Source organism: Parasteatoda tepidariorum, chromosome 1, assembly GCF_982258835.1.
Source record: "Parasteatoda tepidariorum strain Cologne lab strain chromosome 1, Ptep-v5.0, whole genome shotgun sequence".
Lineage (NCBI taxonomy): Eukaryota > Metazoa > Arthropoda > Arachnida > Araneae > Theridiidae > Parasteatoda > Parasteatoda tepidariorum.
In genome coordinates this window covers 23,462,411-23,486,753 of record NC_141755.1, presented here as the reverse complement: position 1 = coordinate 23,486,753, position 24,343 = coordinate 23,462,411, and the positions used below count along the sequence as shown (strand labels likewise).

The 24,343-nt window shown below is 29.9% G+C and overlaps 1 protein-coding gene across 3 annotated transcripts in view; it reads right to left on the bottom strand.

Moving 5' to 3' along the window:
- Positions 1 to 24,343, bottom strand: part of LOC107446911 (uncharacterized) — a 79,444-nt gene that overhangs the window by 20,174 nt on the left and 34,927 nt on the right. For all 3 annotated transcript variants that reach the window (XM_087160316.1, XM_087160318.1, XM_087160317.1), the window contains exons 14-19: positions 22,682 to 22,750; positions 17,217 to 17,513; positions 14,539 to 14,757; positions 13,135 to 13,221; positions 10,934 to 11,134; positions 7,070 to 7,291 (exon numbers count right to left, since the gene is read on the bottom strand). In XM_087160316.1, coding sequence (XP_087016442.1) covers positions 7,070 to 7,291; positions 10,934 to 11,134; positions 13,135 to 13,221; positions 14,539 to 14,757; positions 17,217 to 17,513; positions 22,682 to 22,750 — 1,095 coding nt within the window. The remainder of the gene's footprint in view (positions 1 to 7,069; positions 7,292 to 10,933; positions 11,135 to 13,134; positions 13,222 to 14,538; positions 14,758 to 17,216; positions 17,514 to 22,681; positions 22,751 to 24,343) is intronic.

Genomic DNA, 24,343 nt, shown 5'->3' with positions numbered 1-24,343 from the left:
TTCAAAAGAGAAACGCTTAATTTTACTAGGTTGCTAGGCAACCAATTTCTGACTGTAAAAAAATTTAAATAATGTTTTGTGATTGCTCTGAGAGGTTTAATTAATAGTTAATAGAAAACACCTCGAAGTTTCTAGGCAATAGACAATTTTTAAGTTCATTTATGTCCAAAAAGCAAAATAAATAAATAAATAAATAAAATAAAAAATTATTTTAATCTCTTTTGAAAAGAAAATTTGAATCGATTTATAAGTTTTCAGAATTTAAATACATGAACTTTTTATCTGATATTATTTAGATTATGCTATTTTTGCTATGTTTATTCGAGGATTTCATACTAAAATCAAATTAACGTAACTTATAATAGCTATATACAAAATTTTAGGGATAGAGATTTTTACAGCTTTAATCGAGTCTTCTAGTCATAAAAGTTTGAAGGAAAAAAAAGTGCATGAAAAATAAAATGTAGATTGTATAGTAATTGTAATGCACATTCACAAGGTTTTCTGTAATTTACGATTTCTTTTTTCTATAACTCAATGAATTGCTGAATGTTTAGTGGCATTTTAAAAACATTGAAATATGTTATGTTTAAGAATAAGATATAGAAATAATATGTTGCATATTGTATGATTCATTCAGGGCCGGATTTACGTATAAGCTAAATAAGCTGTAGCTTGGGGCCCCGAGATGGCAAGGGCCCCCAGATCCAACTTTTTCCTTCTTTTTTTAAGGTTTTATTCGGAGCTGGAGCCCTCTGAAGCCTAAAATAATTTTTTTTTCTTTTTCACATTGGCGAACGCTTTTCAAAATCTAATAGAAGTGTTTACAAATATAAAATAATTGTTACTCTTCACTTTTTTAACCAAAACAACAATAAAAAGGCCTTTTGACAGATGAAAATATCCTGTAGCTTTCGTAGCTAGCAGTGATGGCAGTAGTCCATGGATCTTAAAAAGCGGTACTCCGTGGAGTAGTCAAATAGCAGCCTCAATTTTCACTGTGGGAAATGTTTTCAGTTTCTTTAAATTGCTGTGGGCTCTTCTGTCCACAGAAACACCCTTTTGTCTGATTTCTGGACAAAAAATTTCTAGGGCTGTGGGAGAATCTTGTTTAGGGTCACTCTGTTTCGAGATTTCCGTTGTGTCTCATTGTCGTTAAAGAGCTTCTCGTTTAATTTTAACTTTTCTTTTTTGCAAAATTTATTATTTCCAATTTATTAGAAAAGCTTTTTTTCCTTTTAATTATCCTAAATGTTTTAACTAGCTTAATTGTTTAATTTACTTAATTATTGCAATTGATTTTAATTTGTTATTTTCCAAATTAATCGTACATGAATCCGTGAACTCCTTTCTTTATTTATTTAAATGGTGGGCCACTATTCAATTCCCTCTTTGACAGGCCTATCTGCCAAAATTCTTGATTTGGTTTATTTTGAATGAAATTGAGATAATAGATGTGGTTTTACTTTAATTTTACTTACTGCTAATAGACAGAAGCAACATGTGATATTGCTTGATAGAGCATAGAAATCAAGTGATCATCAGCTAAGCAAATGTTTAAATATATATGTAAAAAATATTGTTCAAACCTCCTGTCTGACCAAATTTTCCATGTATCTCCAAAATATGAATTATGTTTAATTTGTAAAATATGATATTTCGTACACAAAATTCATTTATTTAGTTAGCTTATGATTTTATTGTTTATTGATCATACTTGTTTCTATTTTTAACTCCCTGATTTTTGTTGTTATTATGTGTTTAAAGTTAATAAGGCATCTAAATTTTTAATTTATAAGGATTTCAAATTTTTAAAGCAAAGTCGAAATAACTTCTTAAAATTGCAAATTGAAACTAATAAAATTTTGGGAGATTTGTTTTTATTTTAAATCTGTGCATTTAATTTAATAAAATAAAAAAAATAAAAAATAAGTTTGAAAAATATAAATAAATGACTAGATAAAATATAAAACTGTGTTGTCAATGAAAAGGAACATATCTTTTAAACAATATGAGTATTAATAAATTATTTAAAAATAAACAATTTTAAAAGGTAAAAAAGTTTTTTGATTTGTTTAAAAGGCAAATTTTGTCCCATTATTTGATCAAGAGACTATTTAATATCCGTTTCTAAGAAGCAGTAGGTCACGTGTGGGTGTGTGGATGATGTAAGTAAAAGAGGCATACAAAAAAGCCAATTTAACTTCAGTTATGGCCTCGATATTATATTTTTAAATTCCTCGCAAAAATGTAGTAAAAAAGTTATACAAATTAATTGTCGCAAACAAATTAATCTTAAGTAAGAACGAATCAAAAATGATATCGAAATATGCTGAATCACTAATGAGACAGGCGGGATGAAAGACATCGAAACCAATTAGATTAATTAGTAAAACTAGAAAGTGTTTCAAAAATCCGGACATGTATCAGGCTTAAATTTTTCTTTTCTGTCACAAAATTTATCAGGGACAATTCGTTAGATTTCAATACGGGTTATGTTTTTTCTTTAATTAAATATTATTAAACAATAACTAGTATTTGTCTTTCAAAGCTTTTCATTCTGTAATAACGAATGTCAAGCATTTAAAGTATCCAGTTCAAGAATGTCAAGTATCCAAATGACTTCATTTATTAAATTTAAAAAATAATAATAATAATAATAAATAAATATCCGCAAGGCAGGTGTGAATATTCGGGGCTGATGATTATGAAATCTAACAGAAAACTGTGAGATCGCGGGTTCTATTCCAGCTGATGACAGTTTTTAATTATTATTTCTTAATACTGAAAAATGTATTTCTTATTTTTTTTTAAGTATGCATGTTAAAAACTAATAATTTAACAAGTATTTAAAAAACTAGAAAGCTGCACCCCCTGTTCATTTTGCACACTAACCCTCATGGTTGCTTCTGATTAATGATTGCAGATTAAGAGGAAAAACGGTTTATTTCCATCTTTTTATTCTACAAAAATTACGACTGAATTTCTACTTACATTTTGAAGATGACTAAAATTTGGCAATTCAATAAAATTGGTACCTCCTGCAGAGTTATTACCCAGTGAAGATGGACTCAAGGGCACTGAGTTCGAATCCCAGTGTTGACTGGTCGATACGAATTCTACACCCGGCTTACAGCAGCCACTGTGCCGAAGTAAAATATCCTCAGTGGTAGACGGATCATAGGTTAGAGTCCCCTTATTGTCAGACTGACAGTAGAAAGCTTTTGTGGTTTTCCTCATCATGTAACTTAAATGCTGGTCAGTTCCATCAAAACGTCCCCCTCCAAGACAAAAATTTCTTCCAATACTTGATCCTGGAGTTCCCTTGTGTTCTGAACTGAGTTTAAAATTAGAAGTCTAATAAGTTGAACATTAGTAGTCGTGAACTCGAAATTAGGTTGGCTTTTCAATGACTATTATAAAATAAACTAATAATTTGGCGGGGATAGCCTGGTTGGTAGGGCGTTGAACTCGTGTTCGTGAGAATGGGATTTCGACTCCAGCCGGCCGAAGAATACCCATGTATAAAATGGTGACTGGTGCATGTTAAATCTGCCGTGGTCACAAAGTCCTCTAAGTTCTCACAACAAATCAATACCTCTGGGTACTGATCCAATTCTCTTGTGTTCTGGATTGAGTTCAAAATTATAAGGTGATTATTCAATATTATACGGAGTTAAACACTTGTAGCCGTAAACTCAAAATTAAGTCGGTTGTTCAACGGCGGTTACAAAAAAAAAAAAAAAAACTAATAATCAAATTGTATTTTCTTATGTTCTTTCTAACTCCTTGCTTATTTTTGACACACCTTCATAATTTAATGTTCCTAAGTGATAGAGCAGCAAAGCGAAATGTAACGTTAAAGAAAAAAAAACACAATTTAGAAAAAAAATTCGCAAAAAAAGGAAAAGAAAAAAAAAATCATTTAAAATTCCAAATAACATATATTCATAATTTCAAGGAAAAAAAAACTCTGTTAAACATATAATGGTTCTTCTAACATGCCAAATCTTTACTCTGAACTTATGATGTTCTTAAAAAGAGTTTCAGTTTTTTTCCTCGTTCAAAAAATATGTGCAATAATTGAAAGGCTCTATATTATAGTCCCATCACAATCAATATATTTAACAATCAAGCAATATTATAAAATTTTTAATAATATAATGTTAATATTCAGCAATAAAAAATACGACAGTTTACTTTAGGTGTATAGAAATAGAATTGATCTTAAAAGGGCCCCATCATTTTCAGTAGCTTAGGGCCCCGCCAAGCTTAAATCCAGCCCTGGATTCATTGTTTAAAAAATTGCTTTATTTTGCTAGATATTTACGTTACATGGTTTTCTTTGGATAAAGATGATTAGCAAATAGCATCCACATGTTTCGATACATTCTGAAACTTACGTTCGCAAATTCACCATAAAATGTCGCACAGCATATTCTTCAATTACGATAAGCTACATTTACCACCAAATACTGCTACTATGATTATTTTTGTTATATATATATCAGATATATATATATATATATATATATATATATATATATATATATATATATATATATATATATATATATATATATATATATATATATATATATATATATATATATATATATATATATATATATATATAACGTCGTTGCCGAGTGGAAGGATTAAAACAGGTCATAGGTCGGGAAGGAGGGTACAAAATTTATTTATTAATTATTAGACAAGAGCAGTCATGAGAATGAGTGAAAGTGCACATGAAAAGTTGCGCTCCTTGGTTATATGTTAGAGAAAATCTTGCAAAGTAAAATCCGTAATATGTCTTAATTTAGGGAAAGAGGGAACTCTTAGTAGTTGCTATTGGTTTATGAAATAGATCGAACGTTTCCCACACAAGAGCAAAGGGAAAAATGTCCTGCTCTTAATTAAATGCATACTTGAGCCAAAAATAGATTTAAGAACAGGATGTGGTTTTTAAAAGTGTGAGAAAGCATTTCGTTTAGAATAATTAATTAGGATGAAGTTTTATAGCAAAGAAACTAACATAAAAAGATTAATTGAAGCTTTTTATGTTACATATATATATATATATATATATATATATATATATATATCTTATACACTCTCTTTTTAAACAGAGCTCGTAAGGCCCTTAAGATACTGAAATGGGGGCACGAAAACTTAAAAGATTTTTTTTTCCTAATGCCCGCCTGTGTTAACATCAGTCAATTCAGGCATCTACAGGGCGACAGATATCTGTGTGGCCTAAGGATTCCTAACGAGCATCAAACATTCTCAAAATTAAGTGTTCATTCACTGGAAAATTTAGTATTTATTCAATTTAAGAACTGTTCCTTCACATGGTTATCTTACTACTTATTATTTAAACCACCAAAAGCTTAAAACAATATTATGTAAGTTATCTAAATTTTTTTTTACATAATTTGCATTTAATAACAAATATGTTGACATGCATTTAATAACAAATACGTCATTTAGCTAAAATTACAAATTTTGAAATTTTTATGATTTTTTTTTTAAAGACAAGCTAAGCTTAAGTATTCCTTCACTGGTTAGTTTACCCTATAAGATTTTGAGAAATTTGCGATGTTGTGAGAGATGCTTAAAAATGTTAACTGCGTATTTTTATTAATATTTATAAAATATATATTCAAGAAATTGATGAATATTTTATTCCAAATTTATTCATTCGTATGTATATTATTGAAATTTTATCAGTTATTGAGAAAATAAAAGAAAATCACATTAAAGAAGCACAATCTGTTGTATAATCATATTCTATCAGAAGCATGCTTTTATAAAACTCCACATTCTCTGAATAAAGTATATTTTATTCAATAAAATGTTTTATTCAAATTTCTTTACTAAATTGCAAATAGAATTTTAGGCGACTAAAGAAGAAACATCGTATTTTATAGCGTAAAAAAATAAAAATGAAAAGATAAGCAAACGATTATTAGCGAAAAAAATATGAATGAAATTTTATGCTAAGCGCGCGAAGTCAAGTTCCTCGCAAGTTTATCACATTTTAATATTAATCGCTCCATTTAATCATTTCTTCATTGTCGCCAAATTATTTTTTTAAAAATAATTAATTTTAATTTTTCTCAGCTTCTAATAAATAAAAACAGTTGAAACTTTAGATTTTTCAATTGAAAAATATGTAGATTAATATGGTATAAAAAAACTCATACCTTATAATTCAAAAATTTTTCAACCTTAATTTAATTAAATAATAAAAAATAATTAACAATTATTAAAAATTATTTTTTTCGTGAAATTATCTTTGGGTAAATGAGTTTTATGACTGGGTGAAATTTTCTTCGAATTGCTTTATTAGTTTTTAAAATATGACTAAAAACGTAAAAAGTGAAATTAACATTAAGGGGTACGAACTTTGAATCGCTCTCCTGACCAAACTATGGGGACCATATTTCCCAGATTGCGGCTACCCCCTATATTTTGAAGGTTAAGAATCCAAATGTGTAAGAAAAAATATATGTTTATTCAGAGAAAGTACGTTTTTGTGTCTGATTTCGTAACTTAATTAATAGTTAGCACTAATTAATTAGCATATTTGAGGTCACCCCCAGGAACCATTAAGATTAACACTTAGTTCGTGAAAATCCGATCATTAGAACGAAAATTATTCAGGGTGATATCTTTTTTTTTTTGCCGACTGTACTAAAGATAATTTAAGATATATCTATTAGTATATTTTTCTCCTTTCTGTTATGCAGCATAATACCGTGTTTCTTTTTTTTTTCCTTTTATCTTTTTTTGTGAATAACTTAGAAATCATTTAAAAGACCTTTAAATAGAACAATCAAATTCAGCACTTCGAAAGTAAAAAAATTTTGCTCAATGGCAAAATTTAATATTTTTTTTGTGTGCCATTTCTTTGTTAGAGACGAGATTTCTTTTCCTTTCTCTTTCTTTTTCTCTCTTACCGAATTATTGAAAGCAGATTGAGTTGTTATAGAATATTCGATATATCTTCGATGCTTCATATTAGATTATATAGAGAAGAGAGAGGTACTTCTTCAGAGGTACTTACTTTCTGGGTCAGTTATTCTTTTGTCACAGACAACCATCCACCATTCCAAGCATTTATTTCTCTCAGAGTCGAAGTACCTGTCTCCAGAACATTCTCTCACTTCTGATCTATTATCATGGCAATAATAGTACCACTTGCACATCCGCTCATGTGTGAAGCAGCCATGCCGATTGGTGCAATTGAATTCAGATTCTTCTTCCACAACTTTGTTGTTTCGATCATCTGCACGAAGACATAATGTCAAGTCAAAAGAATGAAATATTTAATGAATAGGTAAATAAATGAATTAAATAATAGTGGTATTGAATAAATTATTTTTTATCGAAGTTGTCGCATATGTGACAGTATAGTAAAACTCTACATTCATATTTTCTAGAAAAATGCGTGGTGTTAAAATAAACTTTAAAAATTTGAACAAATGGTAGAATATCTAAATACCAAATTTTTTTATTTTCCTTGTTAAAAATTTAAATTTGAAAAATGATTAAAGTAATGCAACATTTGTATCTATTATATTCTATTACCTTTATGATAGGACTTACTAACTCCCTAACAGAGCAAAGGAGTTTTACGTTATTTTATAAGTTCTTTTTTTTATTATAAAATTATTAATGCTGATTAGATAAATTTTCATATTCTTCACAAGTTTCGTTATATCTATAAAAATTAAGTGGAATGTTTATGTGCATGTGTGTAGTTTTTTTATTTTTGCATTTTTATTTTATTTTTTAAATGGCGGGCACTTGGGTTTGTCCCATTGACCACAGAAATGCCAGAACTGCTACTCTCTTCTCGTTACCCAGTGGGCACCAGTGGCGAAGCTACGGTGGCGGAGCAGCGTCGCCCACGTCACGCAACCACAAACCCGTTTATAGGGTGGGTCACATTCACACAAAGGAGAAAGAAACATTCATGCCCTGAGCAGGATTCTAACCCGCGACCAGCGGCTCCGCAGTCAAACACGCTAACCACTCGGCTACCTGGTCGGCTGTATGTGTGTATATAATATACAAATCCGCTATTCTGAACCAATCCGCTCCAAATTTGGTGTAAATACATTTGATAACGCGGCGGACCTAACTGTCAACTTTAAAACTACATCTCAAAGAATGAGTTTCCCATAAGATTTGATGCATATTTTATTTTAAGGCGGTTTGGTAGCTTGCAGGTCTAATCAATCAAAAATTAGCTTTATTGCACATTTTTATGAATTATTTATCATTGGTTTAATATGTTGCAGATTATTACAAGTAAAATCAACGTTAAAAATTTCAAAATGTATGGTGATGACGTCACCGATTCGTATTTTATACGGTTGAAACCACAAGTTTCTTTCATTGATACTTGTGACTATAAAACGTGTCTCTATAAACTTAAACATTGGAAACTCAAGGTATACTAGTGAAATAGAATTGAAGTTACCATTTGAGCCATGGAAAAATTATGGTTAAGTATGAGTATCTCATTTTAAATGATACTATATGTATAGTTAATCTCTTTTTAGTGAGTTGAACGTCTTACTTATTTTATAATAAATATAATATTATGAAGTCGTTGCGAAATATACAATCAATAGCAGAAAAAAAATGGTTATGTATGTGTATTATGGTGATATTGGGGTACTCATCAGTTTCGGAAGACGGCAAAAAAACCTTTCAACACAGTACCTATGTTGGTTTAATAGGTTCTCATTACCATATCACCTGTAAAGACTGTAAAAGTAGTATTTAATACCATATTCAATTAAGCATTTATGGCACCAATAATACTTTCGTAATTTTTTATGGCATTCGAAATAAGTACCGATGTTATTTCATTCACCAAAAGTGATCCTAAAAATATTAATGTTATAAGTTGCTTTCGAAAATTACAATTATTTAATTTTGGTGAAAGGTACAAAAAATTAATGGAGAAATTAATGGTGAAAAGGTACTTATTCATCTAGGAAAACCACAAAAAATAGCTTTATTGTTGTTGATGCCAACTTCAGCTAACTTTATTAATATACACAACTGCTATTGTGTTAATTGAAGTTTTTTAATAAGCACTAAATAAACTACGATTGGTATCAAGATACCTCTGGGAAAATAGGTAAATAGGTTTTTACAGCACACCGAAATGGATGTGTAAAGGAGAAAACTGTTGATTCGGGTAATTTTTGACTATCAGGAGTCGACATCGAGCATTATGGAAATGACTCTAAATGTAATTAATATTTATTTTAGAGAGATGCACTTCTATAATGCATGTTTTGCTTAATTTGATAAACTAAAGCTGCTGGGAAGGGCAACAATATTTTTTTTTAAAAAAAGAATTGTTTTAGCATAATTTATTGTTTCAGTATATGTCTTTCAGTTTCGTGCCTGATTTCACAGTGCTGATTAATACTGATTTATTAATTATTAACTTTTTTCCACCACGTACGAAGAACGGGTATTCAGCTGGTTTATAAATATAGTATACAAGTTGTTTTATCACTATTATGCACATAGTTTAGGCATTTTGTATATCTCTATAATATATAAAAAAATTTACAATTTACCATATTTTAATGTATCAAAAATATGAACAGAAACTTAAACAGAAGACAAGGATCTGACCATTTTTGAAGTCTGAAAACTGTTTTGGTTTTAGGCACTACTGGAGAAAAAACGGAACAGTAAATTTATGAGAATAACATTGGGGATTGCATTTATACTAATACTTGATATTGCTTAATTCGGGTAATAATTTCAAATATGAAATTAGCTTTGCCCCTAAAAATACAGATCTTTTTAAATGACATTTTTAGTCTATTTTTTGTTAAGATGTAAAAGGTTTAAAGCGTTATATATAACAGGAGGTCACGTAAATGTTGCGGTAAACTTCTAAGGGAGTTAGGGACATCGTTTGGACTAAAACTTAATAAGAGCCCATGCCCGGGAATGTTGTCGTAGGAGGCTAAGGAAGCGTCCCTATTATTACCTATACACAAAGAAACAGTTCTTAATAGAGAAGCTCCTCTAGTATGGCGACATTTTTCATGACAGGTTCCTATGCAATTTTGGTTTTGATGATGTACCCTAACTCCCCTAGAAGTCGTAACATTTAGGTGACCTACTATCATGTATAACGTGTTTAAAAAGTTTGTACATTTCGACAAAAAATAGACTAAAATTGTCGTTTAAAAAATGAATAAAAACTAGCTTGGAGAGAAAAACCGATTGCAGATTTGAAATCAGATATGTTAAAATATTCAAGATCCGTTAAAAAAAATCTCATGCAACAGATAAGAAAAAATATTGTTCCCCATCGTAATAGTTACGAAAAAAGTCGAATAATTATATTTAATCATCTGTTCTTCCAATTAATGCGCATATTTTTGATTAAAAAAAGGGCCGCCTTTATAATAACTCAGTCTTGTCTATGAGGTAAATGTTCAATAGCCAAAAGGTTTGCGCTTTTCTGTCATCAATTAAAATATCAAAAAGTTTAAGCAAAGTTTCATTAAATTTAATAAGTTTCTGAGAAAATTAAAGACCAGATTTGTTGATGTTGATAAACGCAATCGTGTTCATCACAAAATATTTAAAATGATAAGATACATGACTTAAGTTTGCATCTGAGCTGTTAAGAGTTTTTTCTTTAGAAATGTTAGTTAAAAGAGGCTATTCAGCACTCTTGTGTCCTGCACCAATAGACTATGTAGCTTTTTTCTCTTGCAGTGCTAGCTTATCAATTATTTTACAAAAAGTTCTTTAGGTTTATTATAATTCAGCATTTTTTTAATGTTTTTTAAAATGCCATCGAAAGAAATCATAACCCATTAAAAAAAAACGTAACTTTTAAATTTACTAATCTTTAGCTTTGAGCAATCTGTCATACCTTTAGGGTGTATACGTTTTCCACAGGTAGTTTCTTCTTCGTCGATGCATTTATTTTGTTCTAAATTGAAAAGTTCCTTATCTGGACACAGTTTAGTTTCGACCACTCCACCTTTGCACACATGGTATTTCCCACAGTTTGTTTCGTGTGGATAAATTCCGTTTTCTGTTGGACACACAAACGGTGTTTCTGTGGTACTGCCTGAAAGAGATGCTTATGGAAGTCAGATACATTTAAATTTTCCTTTAGCTTTAAATCCAAGTTTACGTTTTTTCTATTTGTCATTGATTAAGAGTAAAGTGAAACCCGTGTATGTAATACCAACATGATTTATATCATGTCATTCCTATGTATCCCAATAAATATAAAATGCATTAATTTTTCTTAACCTGACTTAAAAATTTTACTTAGCAAATACCACATATATCTTAAGAAATAACTGTAATTACCTCATTGTGAGATATTATGAGATTAATTATTGGAATGAATTACAATTAGTAATATAAATTTAATGCTTAACTGGATATAGTTAAAAACCAAAAATGATATGTTTTCACCTTTTATTCCTGATGGAGGTTCTCTCTGTTATCAGCAGATGGCAGTACAATAAGAGGCATTTATAACTTCCTCTTGATGATACGAATGCATTGATTTACTCTAATTTGAACTATGACGTCATAGGTAAACTGCAAGACTTCCGGTTTGATAATTTTTTTTTAGGATACAGAGTGAATATTTTATTAGTTCTATATGCCAGTTGCTTTCGTATAGTAAATAATTTCTTAAAATATCGCAACTAATGAAATTCGACTACTTTACATTCTTTATGTTACACTAAAATTTTGTGGCTTAATCGGATAAGCCTCAAAATTTAATACATAATTATAATGAAAGTACAAAAGTGAGCTGCAAAATGTACAGGGAGTGCGATGAAATGTTGCCAGATGCTTAGATGTTGCTAGATCTTCATTTATATTGAATTTTTTAATAAATAAAAACGTAACTCAAGAATGATAAAAAACTGTTACCTACAAGATCTTATATAACGACGTTAGGATATCGCTAACGAGTAAAATTACTTCATATTGTATCACACATTCCGTTTTCTAAGCTTAATTTTTTTTTATTAAGTACAGTTTGTAATTTTTCTAATCCAGGAAATCATTCATTTCATTTCGATTAACATTTTAAGTAAATGTTCGTGCATAAAATTATGTATTTTATAAGTAAAATGATATTTGCTTTTTTGAAAAGGAGCGGAACCACCTAGAATTTATTGCTTTATTATGATTATTTACTAATCAATTGCTATACAAGTCCTTAATAGATTTCCCCTGCGTTACACTTACCACTGAGTTTGTTAAACTTTCAATCCGATTTCCCCAATCCGCGGAAATGCTAAAGCATAACATTGAATATTTCCAGAAGTTTTTTTTCCCTTCTCGTCAGCAGATAAAAGTTGAGGATAGCAATTCAATAGCATTCTTAGATAAATATGGTTTATTTAAGCGGTCAACATGCAAGTAAGACGGGTGGTCAGGTTACAAGGACTTTGCTCATTTTTATTACATGCACGGAGAAAAAAATTCTTTTAAAATTACCGTACTGTATAGTAATGACATTTCTAGTAAAAAACAAACAAACATTGTTCTGGTATAAAAAGCAAATTCAATCGTACGTAAACTATTCATTTGGTACTTTTTTCATTCATATGGTAACGGTTTACCAGAAATTCTGATTTTCAAAACTATAGTTTGTAATACCACACGTTTAGTAAAAAAATACAAAATTGAGAAGTCAATTTAACTTAAATGATTTTTTCGCCATTCTCTAAGATATGATAAAATTACCAATTTTTTTTAAACTTTTACCAAATTTTATCAACTGTTATAAAACCATATATCATGATTAATCTTACCAAAACCTTTACCAACCAAAGTGCTTTGGTAAAAAGTACCCAGCTTTCTTGGTGTTCCCATATTCTGGTAGTTTTGGCAATACTTTTTTCCTCAGCATATAGGATCAATTCGGTTTTATTGTATCTATCAATTAATCTAATACAGAGTGTAAATAAAGTCAATATGTAAAAACTGATACAATAAAGAGAAAAATAATATATTTTAGTTACGTATACTATTTTTCTCTTTATTATACTATTATTCTTGCGCTGTAAGTATACTATTTTTCTCGAGTTACATTACCTGGAGTAGTTCTAGTGAATGGATAAGGAGTAGAAGTTCTTCTATCTTCATAAGTGCTTTGGAAATCATCAAACGTATGATCAAGTTCTAAAAGAAAAAGATTATTTCATTTATTTCAGTTTATTTTTAACCTCACCCTTATTTTAATTCTTAATTACGAAACCATTTTTAATATTAGCTTAAAGTATTGCAACCACATAAATTTGAAGTTTAAAAACCTTGATGTAATTGGTTTTCACTTCATGTCCTGTGGAATGATTTATAATTAAAATATGTATTTGTAAAAACATTTAGTGTATCTTACCACGAAAAATGAATTACTACTACTGTAAATTAAGTACTACGGCAACTACTCTAAATCTTAAGTGGCGTAGTGAAACTCCAGGAATGTTACCTTTCACCACTTTTGGTGTCTAGTAGTTTACCCATTTCTGATATTTTGATAACACTATGTTTCAGTAACACTAGCATTTATAATTATAATATAAGATACGCACAAGAGTCAATAAAATTATATTTAGGATACAATTTAAAGTAAGAGCAATTTGTTCAGGATGCAAGCACACACTAATTATTAAAATAAATTTAGTTTGTTAATCAATGAAACATATAGTAAATAAAAAATATTGAAAGCTCGAATTAGGCTTAACAGAACGGAAGGAAATATAATTTGATTATAATAAACTTAATTAATATAATTGACAGAGATTTGAAAATTAAAGTTTAATTATCCTGTAGCGTATCTACCACTACAAAATTACAACTACAATTCACTAGTATTTAAGATATGTTAACTCGTTTCTATATTGGGGTACCTTTTCACAGATGAAGGTGGGCATTTTCGATAACTGCTACTCAGCGTGTTATACACTTTTGTATTTTAATTTATTTTAAGTTAGTCACTCAGTTTTGTGACTGTACCTTTTTCCGGAAAATAAATATTTTATTTTTATCCTCTGATGTATTCATATTGTCTTTGGTTCCCGAAAATATGAGAACGTTATTCTAGTTTCTACAATCCTTACTGTGCAACTAGAATCATGTGTACATTTTGTTACAGTAAATTTCCATTTCTGCAAATGTAGAGCATAGTGCAAGATAATAAGCTCATGCCATTTCGTAAATCTACTGAAGATATTCAAAATACACCAAAATGTGTACTAATGCCCGAATGGTATGAATGCGCACGAGCTAGGTACAAGCATTCTTAATTATTAGTGATTAGATTTAACTACACCCTACTAAACTACTAGCCCTCTAACAATTAAAATGTATATGAATGCTCGATTTCATGGTAACTTAAAGTAAAGAGTTTTTTCACCTATTCAACTCAAATTCGGAGAGGTATTGCACGACAGTTTTTACAGTGAGTGAAGATAATTATAAAAATATTACTTTACATACCATCAGGTCGAAGTCTGTTTCCACAATGTACCAAGTACCAATCTTCGCAGCGTTCCCTGTGACTATCAAAAGCTTGACCTTGAGGGCATTCTTTTAGAACTGCCTTATTGTTTTTGCAAGTGTAATAATAATTGCAGTGTTTCTCATGAGCAAACAATCCATCAGTTTCAGCGCAATCATAATCTGGGTTTTCATTTATTACATTATCTTTATTTTTATCTGTCAAAAGTATAGAAATAAAACATAAATATGATTTTGTATTTAATGAGTAATTTTTAGAAAATTAGAAATGATCAATTTTTAAATTTAATGAATGCTTTTTAAAGAGTTTTTTTAATGATGTTCGCACTCTCTCATCAGGAACAGCTAAGCATTTCTTTGCTTCAATAAGCTGAATAATTTTTCTGAAACTCTTTTTAACTGAATTGTGTCATTTTAGTTCTTATAAATTAAGTGCATATGTAGTTATAAAAAAATCATTGAAATATTATATGTGAAATGATAATTATTTTTTTTTTTAATCGAAGTATATTTTTTAAGCAAAATCATTTAGTCTGTGTCAAGTACTTTCAATGCACAGTAATACGGAAAACACTTCAAGTTTTATAATTCTATGCAGGATACTCCATAAATATTGGTAGGAACTTTAAGGGAGGTAGAAGTATATCGTAAGAATTGACAGTTGCACTGTAATCCATGGCCGAAAATTCGTCGTTCGCCACCAGACGTACCTCTGTATTATAGGCTAGTGCGTCTAGTGTTAATTTTAGGTTTTCTACTAACTATTGTCGGAAATTGCTTCAAATAGGCTCTATAAAAGTTGTTTTATATCAATATAATTATTTTGGGGACTCACTTGATAGTTGTCAACTCATCATCCTCAGTCAAATTTTGCAATTTTCAATTCTTATGATGTGCCCCAGATCTCCTTAAAGTTCGTATTAATATTTATGAGACACCCTGTATAGCATTAAAAGATAGTGATCTTAACTGTTTCTCGTTGTTGCATGGCGCATTCTTATTAGGTAGAAAAAGCCATTTAATGAGATCCTTAACTAAAATAGAATATTCGGAAATCTTTGGCTGCCATCAGCATAAAATTAATTTAAGTAATAATCTCTTTTTAACTGTGAAGTCCTTATCATCTGTAAAATATTTATTTCTTATTCAATGTTGTTTTTGTTTTATTTTATGTGATACGATGTGGCTAACATAGTCTACACATAAACCTGTGACGGACAAAAAACTTGTAAAAGACAATGATTAGGTACCTTTATGCCTATAAAACTACAACCGTATTGCTGAGACGGACATTGATAGTATTGAAAATATGGATAGAATTAATTTACCAGTGGAATGTATGTCGGGTCACCATGGGCTTACGTGTAAGAATTGTAGTAAGTAACTATCTGAGCATATCTTTCCGTACCTTTCTACCATATGTACCTCCCACCTTTGTACAAATGGAATTAGTTTACTAGTGGTTCGTGTATCGGGTAACCAAGGAGACGTAGAAGGTTTATACTATATAATAGAAATTTGTTGAGTGTACGTATCTTTTCATGTATCACCTGCTCTTGAACAGAGAGAATTATTTTTCCAGTGGCGTGTGTGTTGGGTAACTAAGGGACACGCAAGGTGAATGAACACCTTGATCAACTGGATCTAAAATATCAAAGGGTTTAGATTTATAGCATAAAATAGAAACTTGGTGAAGGTATCTTTCATGCATCACCTGCTCTTGTACAGACAGAATTAGTTTTACCATTGACATGTGTGTCGGTAACTAAGGGGCACACATTGAAGATTTAAAGCACAAAACAGAAGCTTTCCATGAATCTTGTATCTTTCCATGATTCATCCATGAATCTTTCCATGAATCATCCATGAATGGAAGCTTTCCATGAACAGAAGTTTTGGACTGATAGAATTAGTTTACCATTGGCATGTGTGTCAGTAACTAAGGGGCACACATTGAAGATTTAAAGCATAAAACAGAAGCTTTCCATGAATCTTGCATCTTTCCATGAATCATCCATGAATCTTTCCATGAATCATCCATGAATCTTGCTATGAATCATCCATGAATGGAAGCTTTCCATGAACAGAAGCTTTGGACTGATAGAATTAGTTTACCATTGGCATGTGTGTCGGTAATTAAGGGGCACACATTGAAGATTTAAAGCATAAAACAGAAGCTTTCCATGAATCTTGCATCTATCCATGAATCATCCATGAATCTTTCCATGAATCATCCATGAATCTTGCTATGAATCATCCATGAATGGAAGCTTTCCATGAACAGAAGCTTTGGACTGATAGAATTAGTTTACCAGTGGCATGTGTGTCGGTAATTAAGGGGCACACATTGAAGATTTAAAGCATAAAACAGAAGCTTTCCATGAATCTTGTATCTTTCCATGAATCATCCATGCATGGAAGCTTTCCATGAACAGAAGCTTTGGACTGATAGAATTAGTTTATCATTGGCAGGTGTGTCGGGTAACTAAGGGGCACACATTGATGATTTAAAGCATAAAACAGAAACTTAGCGATTGTACGTTTCCTCTCGTGTATCACTCGCCTTTATAAGGTGAATGCTTTGTACTGTTTGAAACTGGATAGATATTTTAGGGTAACCTTGTGATTTCAATAATCCATCGTTTATTATCACTTACCTAAATGGGTTGTTGTTTCGGGAATTATTGTTGGAATGATTTCAGAAGCAGTAGATATACGATTTGTGATTTTTGATGTTTTTCCTTCAGTTACGATTCTTTTAGTCGTTGCTTCCTGCTCTGTTTGAGTTGAAGGTACCTCTGTAACAGTAGATCTATCTTCAAGAGTTGTTTCTGATACTTTGGTTACAATTTCTTCTGACGTTCCTCTCTCGGTGGAATCTGTAAAAATGTTCTTAGGGGTAGGTGGTACATCCGTTAATGTTGTTTCGGTTGAAGTATTTTCTCTCGTTGTGCCTAAAAAAAGACAGCATTAAAAAAAAAAGAAAAAATAGTTTTATAGCAAAAGAGAAAGTGTTCATATGCCATTGTTATATATACCTCACATGTCGTTAAGAATTTTTCTTTTCATAATTAAGATAAATTAAATGTTTTTCGTATAAAGTAAATATTCATTACAAACTAAATTTATTTTTCTTTAAAAGCTTAATCCCGTTCCTCCCAGTAAAATACGTCGCAATTTTAATAATAATAATAATAAAAATAAAAAAATACACGAGGCATAACAATGTGTTTTTTTAACACTTTTTACTCAACTAATTTCTAACCCCTTTATATATGTTTTTTCTGGATCGCTTAGTTCAAGCAAAAATAAATAGGTAGGGTGATTTTTAATTATTAAAATTGTCTAATAGTTACTGTAAAAAATCTGTTAGATTATCGGAATTATATATGTACTAAAATATAAAATCCGGAAAAAAAGTAGTTTGAAAAGTTTTTTTTTTGTTATATTCAAAAATTTATGAATAATTGATTTTGTAAAATTAAAACTTTCAATGATGAATAACAATTTTTTTAGATCCAAATAACTACAAATGAGCTCAAATTATAAAAATTATTGTTTTGAAGTGAACCGTGTTTGGAAGATTTTATCATTTTCTCTGAAAAAGAGACCAGTGTTCCATGCTGTATTCCATAAATATAAATTATTAAGAAGCTCAATGTAATATTTACCCCTTATTTTGACCTAATTTAATACAAAAGAATGAAACAAAGTATTAAAAATATGTTTAATAAAAATTTTCCACCAAAGGGTTAAGGGCCCTGTTAGCTCGCAGCTGTATTTTGTTAAAATCTTTAAGATTAAATATTTGGATGCAGATAGTTCATTCTAGCCACAATATTGCATTTTTATTCACAGTTCATTCTAGCTACAATATTGCATCTAGCTACAATATGGCATTTTTTCGTAAAAATAATTAAAAAAAAAACATTGAGAGCTACATTTACATAGTAGCAATAAAGGTAATCAATTTTACAGCAGAAATCATCATGAAAGAGGTTGGAATAACCATTCAATCCTACACATTTTGGAAAAAGTTTTGATAAAATCTGAGTAGTTGAGTTTCTGAATAGTTTAGAGACACTGAATCCTTGCATTTATTCCAAAACGAAGATTTTTGAATTGGCTGGGAGCACTGCAAAATGACGGTGCGAATAAAAAGAGAGATAGATTTTTTTAAAATTAGCCTAAAACAAGCGTTTTGGCTTGCATCTTATAGGGTAAACCAACCAGTGAAGGAACACCACCCAGTGAGGGAACATTTCATATATATTGATAAAAAATAAGAATTTGAAAGTTTTTCTTTAGATTAATTGGTAACAATAGCTAACTGCCAAACAATAGAAAGTCATCTAGCAATGTTTTGGATTACCTAGTCAAATAGACTTCTCTGGAAAAATTTTTGAATTTGTTATTATCTCTGCAACACCTTGTTTCTTTGAAAAAATTATAAGGTGAGTGTTTGTATTCATATGTTTGAAGTGGAATTAATTGCATGTAATAGTTTTATTTTTTTTACTGTGAAAAAGAGAATTCAAAATATAGTTATTGAAGTTACGTTTTATTTTTTTTAAGCATTATAGCATGATAAAGTACTGAGATAAGTTGGTGTTTATTCACTGGATCACCAAACGATGAAAAACCAGTGAAGGAACAAGTGTTCCTTTACTGGTTTTTTTTCTAAGTTAATGAAAATAAAGGATAAACTTTAATTTTCTTGTACCTTTAGTGATGTTCCGCATCAAAAGTATGTTAAAAATACGAAAAACAACTTTTAACCAGTGAAGGAATAGGCATGTTCCCTTACTGGGCATAGATTTCCCAGGGAATGAACAATATGTGTTAATATGTTGACACTTTAATTTTCAATTCATGATTACAAAAAATAGTTAACATTTTCCAAGTATATATGTTAAAATTTCAAGAATAGGCTTGTTTTTAAATATTTGTATGGCTTATAAATTCATAAAGAGCATTAAAAAATAACCAAAATTAAGTGTTCCTTCACTGGGTGTTCATTCACTGGTAAGAGCTGTTCCTTCACTTGGTCTTCTTACTACTTGTTATTTGAACCTCCAAAATTTTAAAACAATATTATGTAAGTTCTCTACAATTTTTTTTACATAATTTGCAATTAGTAACAAATATGTTGACACTGTCATTTAACTAAAATTACGGATTTTGAAATTAATATGATTTCTTAAAAGGCAAGCGAAGCTTAAGTGTTCCTTCACTGGTTAGTTTACCCTACATTTGAACAATATTTAAATTTTTGACTCATCATTAATGTCACCTGCAAAATACCTTCCACTAAATTAAAAGATTTCTACACCTTAATGTCAGAGCTGTGGTAAGTCGGTAATTGGAATTAAATATTTGTTAATTTCAAGCACTAGATACAAGGTGCGGCAAAAAATAAAAAAAAACTCATACAAAGTTATTGAATCACAGAGTAGAAGTTAACTAATTTCTTTTTAATTTGCGTCATTTCTTTTTGTCCACCAGTTTAATTATAAAATAAACTATATCTCTCAGTTTGCGTATTTTTTTGTGTGACTTTTTTTAGAATATCAAGCAAAAGATTCGTTAATTTAGTTGTTTAGTTGTTGCTTAATGAGTTACCTCGGCAACCTGCACTAAACCCCACTAAAGTTTGGACTATCTAAAGTACTCGCTTCAACGGGAATGAGATAGATTAAAAGAAGAAGACTTGTGGTTTATTAGCACACTAGATTGCCCAAGGAAGTCATTATGACTGCTTTTTAATTTCAATTAGAAAAATAATGATGTATATAATGACACAATTTCTTAGAATCGTGAGACTTTTTTGTACAACATATAATTTTTTTAAATTAATATTTACTAATAACTTGCTATATAACTGTGAATACTATAAAAAATATTAAAAATTAATTTTGAAATTTTTTTTACACAATAGTTATTCTTTCACAATCCAATTTTTTTTACTGCTTCAGGGGAATATAGGTATATATTAAGTTTCAGTCTTTCTATTGTGTTAATGAAAATTTCAAAATGCGTTTGTGCCTCTGAATCGTTGCAAAAGGTGGCTACTTTGAAAGTAATTAAATTCATTAATTAGTGGACGCCTATTTTTATTATTATTTGTTGCATTTGTTAATTTATTTATTTTTAATTAAATTATATTAAAAACTATTTGTCCTATTTTTTGGCCCACCCCGTACTTCTATTTTTTTAATGCTCATTTGCATCATCAAAAGCACTTCATTTAGAATTACATTTTGTATTACAATATAGCAGTTGAATAAATACATTTCTAAATATATATGTTTATACCATATTTGAAATTGTACAGAAACGGAATAGTAGCTAATTACCAATATCTCAGACTCACACATATAAACGTCTTATGTCAAAAATTATTTAGTGAATTTTCATGAACTTGGAAACTATTACATTACGGTATTTTTAAATTCATTTGCATATTTTTCAATAGCTTAATAGCTGAGCTAAATAAGTTTGTTTTGGGAGTTTTTAAAGTAAAAGATAACTTCAATTAATTTTCCGGGTTCTTTTCTAACCCCTTAACTGTCGCATTATTTTGAATAAAACGGTTTTATAAGTGTCTATATTTTTTTATTCAAGAACATCATATAAAAGTGCATGTACAATATATTCATAGTTTTTTTAGTTTTTGGGCTAATTTTTGAGTTTATATTTGATGAGTGCTGATAACTAGACTAAATAAAGCTAACTATCTCTAAACACATTACAAATAATCCGGTACTGCTATCTGGTGTATATATTGAGAAATAAATTCTGGGCTTAAGAAATAAATTGTTTTATTCTTCCTGGTGTTTCACTTTTATAGTTTTTTTAAAAACTCAAGCCAGGGAGCAATATAGGCGTGAGAAAAGAGCGCTAGGGTGACACAGTTGGTTTAGGCATATCTCACACCTCTCGCTGGAGAGCTAGGGGTTTTGAGTTCGATCCTGATGGCCGCGAAAAACGACCGGATTGCATACGCATCAACGTGCACGCTAAATTTGTTGTGGCTGATAATTCCTCTGAGGAAGTTTGGAGAGAGGGGTACCAGCTCAGTCGCTGTTCACGTCGTCTGGCTCGAGTCAAAATTATGTGGCATTCTTACCACGAGGCCTTTAAAATATAGAGCCCTAAAAATGGGGCTAGGTGCTTGGTCATGGTTGGATAATGATGGGCACGAGAAATAGAAGGGAAAACTTCATCCCGTCATTGTGATAGAGGCGTGAGGGGGTTACTAACTCTGTTCATAGGCTCAAAACTGTTAAAATGCAATTAAGTTTGTGATGTGTCATAATTTGAAAAATTTTCATAACATTTATTAGAGTGATATTTTTGTTTACATAATTATAAATATTTATCTAAATAATTTGTGTAAGATCAAAATTTATTTTTTACCCTCTTTTAATCTACAAGACCTAACTTTTAATTTGTCGGAGTAGCGTAAATTATTTCGATTTCAACTCCGACTCAGCAACCCTTTTAGAAACCACTTTATTTAGTTGGACTAGATCAGTGTTTCCCAAAGTGTGGTACGCGTACCCCCAGGGGTACGTTCTTATGCGAAATATCTTGCAACAAACGAAAATTTCAAAAACTTTAATTTAAAAACAAAGCTAGCCATGAAAATTTACGATTACGTATTTTTCTATTAGCTATTTTTTGCAGAGTTAACAGTTAATAATTAGTGGTGTCAACAGCCAATTGTGATTTTTAACTTTTGAACAATTTTTTTATAGTAAAAAAATACATTCATTTTTTATTAGTGGTACACAGCGTTACGAAAAATTTAGAAAGGATACGCATAAGTTTGGGAAACACTAGACTAGATTAATGACTTGTTAAGTGTGAAAAGATTGACTTATGTCTTGTAAATTTTACATAGTCCCAAAATTTTTTTTTTTCAATTGAAAGACTATCTTGTGTAATTAATGTAATCATTATGACACCATAGCAATGGTGTTTGAATTCTAGCAGTAACCTTCGAAAGATATACTAAAATAGATTTAGTATACAGCGAATATATGAAAACAATAATGATTGCAAATGTTAATTACAAATTAATAATGATAATAATTGCAGTAAAAGTGTTTTAATTTACCTTTGTCTTCTGTTTCAGTAGGAATAGATTCAGTTGTTGTTGTAACTGTTGTTGGAGACGTAGTTGGCTCTAGAAAAAAATATTCATTATTTCCCATGCTTAATGAATGATAATTTGTATAATTGATACGAACTTTTTATGCTGGTTGTTTAATTTGGTATGCACCTAATACGTATCAATTCAAATCGTTTAAATAAGCAAATTAAGTACTTCAAGACCAAAGTACTAAAGCAATGCAATACAGAACACATGATACATAAAAAAGACACAATATGCAATATTCTGTAATAAAAGGTAGGTAAACTATTTGATTTGCGCTCTTATCTCTGAGTAAGTTATTTATTAGCGAAAATAACGTGTACTGCAAGAGTTTTTTATTGTCTAGTGTGTGATATTCATTTTTAGTTTTTATTTTGCTGCACATTATACTAAAATACGTTACAAATTTGTAAAATACGAATAAATAGTTAAATTTGTTTTTTTAAAAAAAGATGGTTATTTATTCTTTCATACTAATTTACAAGAAGATGATGTCGTTATAAAAGTAATATATTCCTTTATTTCTTATAACTTATTTTTTAATCAATAGAAAAACGGCGGATATCATATCTGAGTTAGAAATAATTATTTTCCATTTGTGTTAAATGAAATTAATGTAACACAACACTTCTACGCGAATCAATGTTAGCAAAGTATTCGCGCAACAACCTGTTAGGGGACAGGGGAAAGGAAGATTAAGGTTCCGCAGTTTCACCAACGGTATAATTGTAGCATTGTAGTCATCACTGCATAGCGATCACCTTACTTCCTAGAAAAGCTATCACCGGGGTATGAACTTCTGTCCCTCACAATGACTCTTAGTGCTTTAACCACTGTTCCATCTCTGCTCCCGCAAATCCTTATTTGAGAATATAAAATGATATATTGCATTTGGACATGGAAAAGCAAACGTTTGAAAATAATTTTGGAATTGCGAACCGGATTAAAATATGACGAATAATAAGTCATAGTTTCTAATTAATAAAGTGAGGGTATCGTTTGACCAAAAAGTTTGGACAGACATTCAACTTTGTAATTTTGAATAATAAATAGAAATTAATAATAAATCGAAGTAATTAAAATGGCATTTGTAAAATAAACCACTAAAAAACATTTTACCTGGACGTATTTTTTTTATATCTCAGGAGTGATAAGATAAGAACTGTCTTTTTTACTTTTGGAACCACCGAAATTTAAAAAATCTTTATTTCTTTACAATCAAAATTTTTTTCTATATTCAAGTTGACCACAGCTAAACCTTTCGTCTTAGATATTCTAATCCAAGACTACAACTGTTAGATTGAGTCTCGACAAAATTAAAGTTTTTATTCAGCAAAAGTTTAAAGAAGTTCAGACTTAAATTAGTATGCAGTGATTTTAATATGATGGCGATTAAAAAATGCCGCCAAGCTCTTATGAAGATGTTATAGGGGGGTCAACAATCTTTTCATATTAACCGAAGTAGAATAATATGAATTCTTTCATATTAACCGAAGTAGAATAATATGAATCCTTTCATATTAACAGAAGTAAAATACCGTCACATAAAACATTCAGCATGGTATCCAAATAAAGAGGCCTTTTTTATTTTAGCAACTGGAACTTCAATACTAATAATTAAAG